Raw genomic sequence first — 5,181 nt, 5'->3', positions numbered from 1 at the left:
CCCTGTAGCTGCCCCGAGCACAGTGGGGTTAGAGCCCCTCGCCAAAGGGACAGAGGACACACGCACTCACACACACGCCCGTGCACACGCATGCCATATTCTCACACCCACGTGCACGCGCGCTCTGTACATGTGCATGTGTGCAGGCACACTCGTGCACTCACACACCTCACATTGCACACACTCACGCTCACAGCCTGACCTCACTCTCAGAAACTGTCACGCTCACACACATCGTCACGCTCACATGCACCTTCGCCCGTGCACTCCACGGACACGCTCTTCCTCTCGCGCTCGTACACGCACGTGCACACACACCCACGTGTGTGCTGCCTCACACCCTCGTACTCCGGCACGCTCACACATGCACACGCACACCGCAGACCCCCAGCCTCGTCCGGGCGGCTGCCTGGGCAGTGTCCCTAATGAGGCGCGCAGGCTGCTGAGCCCGGCGCCGCCGTCTCCGGGGTGCCCTGTGGCCCCCCACGTGGTGACAAGGACGCAGCCGGGACGCACACCTGTACATTCTGCAGGGCCACGTTTTCTCTGCTGCTTCCTCCACGAACCGCAAACAGGGGGCTTTTACCCGTCACCAGGCGGAAGATGCCCACCACGGCCTTCACGGCTGGGTCAATGCTGAGCCGCACGTGGTGGCTGGAGGAGGAGGGGCGTGTGTGCGTGTGCAAGCCGGGGAACACACGCGGCACACGATTACGCTTAGCCACAGGAGGGGCACAGGTCCACCCCCTCTAGTTCTGGAACATTCGCGTCCCCCGAAAGGAGCCCTGGTCCCCACTAGCGGTCACTCCCGTCTCCTCTTCCGGCCCTGGATGACTAACCACTTTGTATGGCCACGGATGTGTCCGTCACAGAAATGGAGTCACATAACGTGTCCCTCTGTGACTGGCTTATTTCTCGCAGCACAATGTCCTCAAGGTCCACCCACACTGCAGCGGGTGTCAGAACACCCTCCCTTCCCAAGGCCAAAGAACGTCCACTCTGTGTGCCCGTCACCCATGGATGGACACTCGGGCTGCTGTGACATGGCACGCGCTCGTCGGTCTGAGTCCCTGCATCCCCTTCCTTCGGGGGTTTGCCCAGAAGGGGGACGGCTGGGGGACAGCAAACGGGACAAGCAGCTCCTCATTTTCTTCTAAGAGGCAGAATAACGGGAACTCTCCGAATGGAACTCATTGTCCCCCTCTGGAGAGATGCCCTCTCTCCACCCTCCCCGGGAACAAGGGACCACTGGACGGAGAGGGCAGTGGGGGGGCCGTGCCACCAGCCCAGCCCCAAGGGCCGCTGGGCGGGCTCCCCTGGCCCCGGCAGCACCAGCCCCGGCCGCCTGGGCTGCAAGGAGGGGAGGGGGGAGGGGCGGCCATCGGACGCAGCTGGGAGTCGGGGTGCACTGACACGCAGGTTCCCTAGAATCTGGCTCAAAACAGGAGAGGAGAAACCCGCCGGCCCCTGGGTGTGCCCTTGACCACAGATGTGGCCGCAGCCCAATGCCAGGGACCAGCTCTACCTTCCAATCTGCTCGGCCAGCTCCCTGGCCCGGTCACTCGTCTCCTGGGAGGAGTTCTCGCTGGCCATGTAGCAGGTGGTCAGCAGGCGCCCGCAGAGCTCTCGGGGGTCCTGGGGGGTGTAGCTGACCTGGCTGGTGATGGCCCGGATGTCGGCCAGCACGTCCTGATCTGAAATCGGGGGGCAGATGCCACTGTGCGCGAGGGGCCTGCACAGCTCAGGCCCTCTCCGTCACCCCAGAGTCCCGTCAGACAAGCAGCATCACCCATTTGTATACGCTAAGGGGATGTTTAACGTCATAGCATGTAGTGGGGGGACACGGACCCGGGTTTGCCTGACCCCAAAGCCTGTGATCTTTCCACTGGGCCCTGCTGAGAACAGACAGCGACAGTGAGCCTCTGTGGCATCGAGGACGGCCGCGTGGGCCCAGACCCCGGGGAAGGGACCGTAACGGCCAGGGACTTGGGCACGACGTTACGGCATCTGAGCACGTCCCCAAAGCCTCCTCTACCCACGATGCGTGTGACCCGAGTTTTCCCCTGGGGCCTCCCTCGGACCACGGATGTCACCTACTTCCGTTCCTCACGGCCTCGCAGACCTGGTGGCACATGGAGTAGACGAGGCAGGCGGTGGCCGCGCTGTCTATGCCGCCACTCAGGGGCAGGAAAAAGCCCGCCTGGAACGGGGCGACCAGACGCAGGCGTGAGCAGAGCCTCGGAGAAGCAGCGTGCCCCATGCTCGGCCCGCTCCACCTGCAAACCTCGGCCGGGACCCACGACAAAGCACGCGGGCGTCCGAGCTCCCGCTGGGGAGGAAAAAGACACCTGTGCCCTGCACTGTGGATTCTAGAGGGCGGACCTTTCACTGCGGAGAGCGGCCAAGGCTGGTTCTCCACGGTCCGTCACAGACGGGCACGGCGCCCAAACCAGCGGGAGGGGGCGTCCTGGGCCCGTGCCAGCAGGCAGGAGCCCACCAGGACTCAGAGGCAGAGCCAAAAGCCCCGTGCGCCCTTTGGCCCCTGGCTACGGCAGACCAAGCTCCCTATCGAGTCGCAGTGAAGGAAGACTTCTGGTTGTTTGCATTTAAAACCAAAATACCTAGCCCGCCGGAGACTCCATCGCTAACCAACTGGCGGAAGGAGCAGAGTGAGCCGGTGGCACTGAAGACTTACCTGTTGGCTACGTCTTAAGAAATCCCAGAGCCAGCAAGCAGGTCCGAGGCTGGGGAACAACGGGAAGCATTAGGTTTGGGGGCTGCTGTCCTGGTCCGCGGCTCACCTGGGGGCAGGTGCCAAGGTGGGGCAGGGCCAGCAGAGCCGTCAGCAGCCCCGGGCTCCCGCGACACGCCGGTGAATTAGCACATTTTAATCTCAAAACAGCCCTGGCAGGTCGGTACTGGCCCCGGCCCCATTCTGAAATGGGGAAACTGGGCCACAGAAAAGAAGGGCCTTTGTGTCAAGGTCTCAGTGCAAGGAAGTGGCACCCGGTGGTGTGGCTGTGACGTCCTCGCCCGCAGCCTGCAGCCCGCAGCCCCAGTGACCGTGACCGCCTCCCAACCAGTGGCTGCCCCAGGCCGGTAGAGAACCACTCGCCGTGCTTGCTCCGTGCGGCCTCTGCCGGGCAGACTGCCCAGCGCAGGGTGGGGCCGGGTGGCCCCGCGTCCTCCTGCAGGAGGGCCGCCTACCTGATCTCCTCGCCAACGCTGTGGTACTTCCACTCCAGAGCCTCAGACAGCGGCTCCAGCACATCCTCGTGGTGCGAGAGGGCGAAGTCCACCTTCACGCGGGGGTACGGGCTCACCCGGCTGGCCTGCTGGCGGAGAGTCACGATGTAATGACGTCCCCTCGGCACCCAAACCCTCACAGGGCCCCGACACGGACTGGAGAGCAGGAGGCTGTCAGCCGGCAGGACATGCACGGCAGGACAGTGGCAGGGGGCCCTTCGCTCCGCCCAGGACGCTGGGAGCCGACAGACGGACCGTCACAAGTGCTGGGTGGCCGTGGTGGCATCGAAACCCTCGCGTGCACGTCATGCGGGATTTGATGCGGGCAGTGCCTCATGAGACGAAGCAGGCCCGGCACGGGGCCCGGCGACCCCACGGGCAGGTGACACGCGGAAGTGGGGAGGTGCGTCAGCCCGCAGCCTGGGCCCACGCTCGTGACAGCCTTCTGCAGAGCGTGGACGGAACGTGGATGGAACGCGGAGACCACCCAAACGTCCGCGAGCAGATGAAAAGTATACCATTCGCGGAACGGTCTTTGGCCATAAAAACGGACGAGGCGCTGACGCCTGCCACCCATGGGTGGATCATGAAAACGCTGTGCCAAGTGAAAGAAGCCAGACACAGGGACCACGCGCTGTGGGACGTTTCGTGTGAAACGTCCAGAACGGGCAGGGCAGAGACGGGCAGCGGCCCAGCGGTCGCCAGGCCTGGAGGAGGAAGGGGTGGCAGTCGCTGGTGCAGGGTTCTGTTCTAGCACGGAGCGGGGCGCCGGCTGCACGGGGTACGCGTGACGCACTGAAACCCCTGAACGATGCACCGAGCCCCGTGAGTCGCGGGCTGGAGGAGGGACAGCCCAGTTGAGCTGTCAGTGAACATGACAGAAAGCGTCTCTGGGGTCTGAGCAGCACCTACCGCCAGGTTGCGGGACGAAATCTCCGCCCTGTAGCTTCGCACGTCCTCTAGGTCCAGCGTGGCGGTGAGGACCTCCTGGAAGGGCGTTCCCAGAGAGGGCGTGAACTCCCGCTTCTCCCGCTCACGCCTGCCTCCCTGCCTCCCGAGGCCGGGACTGGGGACCTGTGGCCCCCTGGGGCACAGAGGGAGGGGAAGGCGGGCGGTGTCGACAACCCAAAGCCCTTCCCTTTTATTCACGGGACACAATTTTGCCACCAAACGTCAGCTGGGGTTTCTATTCTTAAAAAGACACGCGGGAGCGAGGGCCCCTTTTCTGCCATGGGATCACGTGGAGACGGGATGCTGGAGCTGCTGCAGCCATCCTGGGACCGCGAGGCGAGGCCATGTGAGGATGACGCCCGCGCAGAGGAAGGCCCCGCTGGGGCTGGCAGAGGAGCAGCACGCAGCCCCGGCGACCCACGCCGGAGTCACGTGGGTGTGGGCTAAAAATTCAGAACCCTGGGGGTCTGACTCAGGGGGCCTGGGTGGCACCCGGCACCCGCGGAGGCCCCTGGTGCAGGCGAGCCCCGCCCACCCGCCAGTCCACGCCCCCCAGGTGCCTGCGGTGTAGACGTCCGGCCAATGTCTGGGCCAAGCCGGGCGGACTGCACGGAAAGCACGGCTCAGGCGGGCGTGCCGCACACCGAGGCGCTCGTGCGCACCTGGCTTTCCCTTCCACCCCCTCCGCGTTTCCCGCGGCTAATACTGGACGACCGAGGCCTCTGGGGACACTGGGGACACTGTCACTTGGGAAGCGGCGCCTGGTGGACGGTCAGGAGTGTTCCTGCTGCAGCTGAGCTGCCAAGCCCTCGCCTCCCCGGGGTAGGAAGACGCTGGGCGCCTTTCACGGGCGCCTTTCACGGTCGGCTTCGCTCGGCCGCTTCGACCCTGCGGTTTGGTCTCCCAGCCACCTCCTGGCCGACAGCGGTGCCTGCAGGCGGTGTCGCAGACCGCCCCCCGTGCTCCCCGAGGAAGTGAGGCAGG

General features: G+C 65.1%; 1 protein-coding gene across 1 annotated transcript in view; it reads right to left on the bottom strand.

Moving 5' to 3' along the window:
• Positions 1 to 167: 167 nt before the first annotated feature.
• LOC105309990 (glutamine-dependent NAD(+) synthetase-like) overlaps positions 168 to 5,181 on the bottom strand; it is a 20,093-nt gene continuing 15,079 nt past the window's right edge. The window contains exons 6-11 of the mRNA XM_023526514.1: positions 4,159 to 4,416; positions 3,208 to 3,332; positions 2,696 to 2,744; positions 2,098 to 2,200; positions 1,526 to 1,694; positions 168 to 654 (exon numbers count right to left, since the gene is read on the bottom strand). Of these exons, the coding sequence (XP_023382282.1) occupies positions 423 to 654; positions 1,526 to 1,694; positions 2,098 to 2,200; positions 2,696 to 2,744; positions 3,208 to 3,332; positions 4,159 to 4,416 (936 nt within the window). The 3' untranslated portion in view covers positions 168 to 422. The remainder of the gene's footprint in view (positions 655 to 1,525; positions 1,695 to 2,097; positions 2,201 to 2,695; positions 2,745 to 3,207; positions 3,333 to 4,158; positions 4,417 to 5,181) is intronic.

This window comes from Pteropus vampyrus, unplaced genomic scaffold, assembly GCF_000151845.1.
Source record: "Pteropus vampyrus isolate Shadow unplaced genomic scaffold, Pvam_2.0 Scaffold978, whole genome shotgun sequence".
In the NCBI taxonomy this organism is placed as follows: Eukaryota; Metazoa; Chordata; class Mammalia; order Chiroptera; family Pteropodidae; genus Pteropus; species Pteropus vampyrus.
This window is presented reverse-complemented; position numbering and strand designations above follow the sequence as displayed.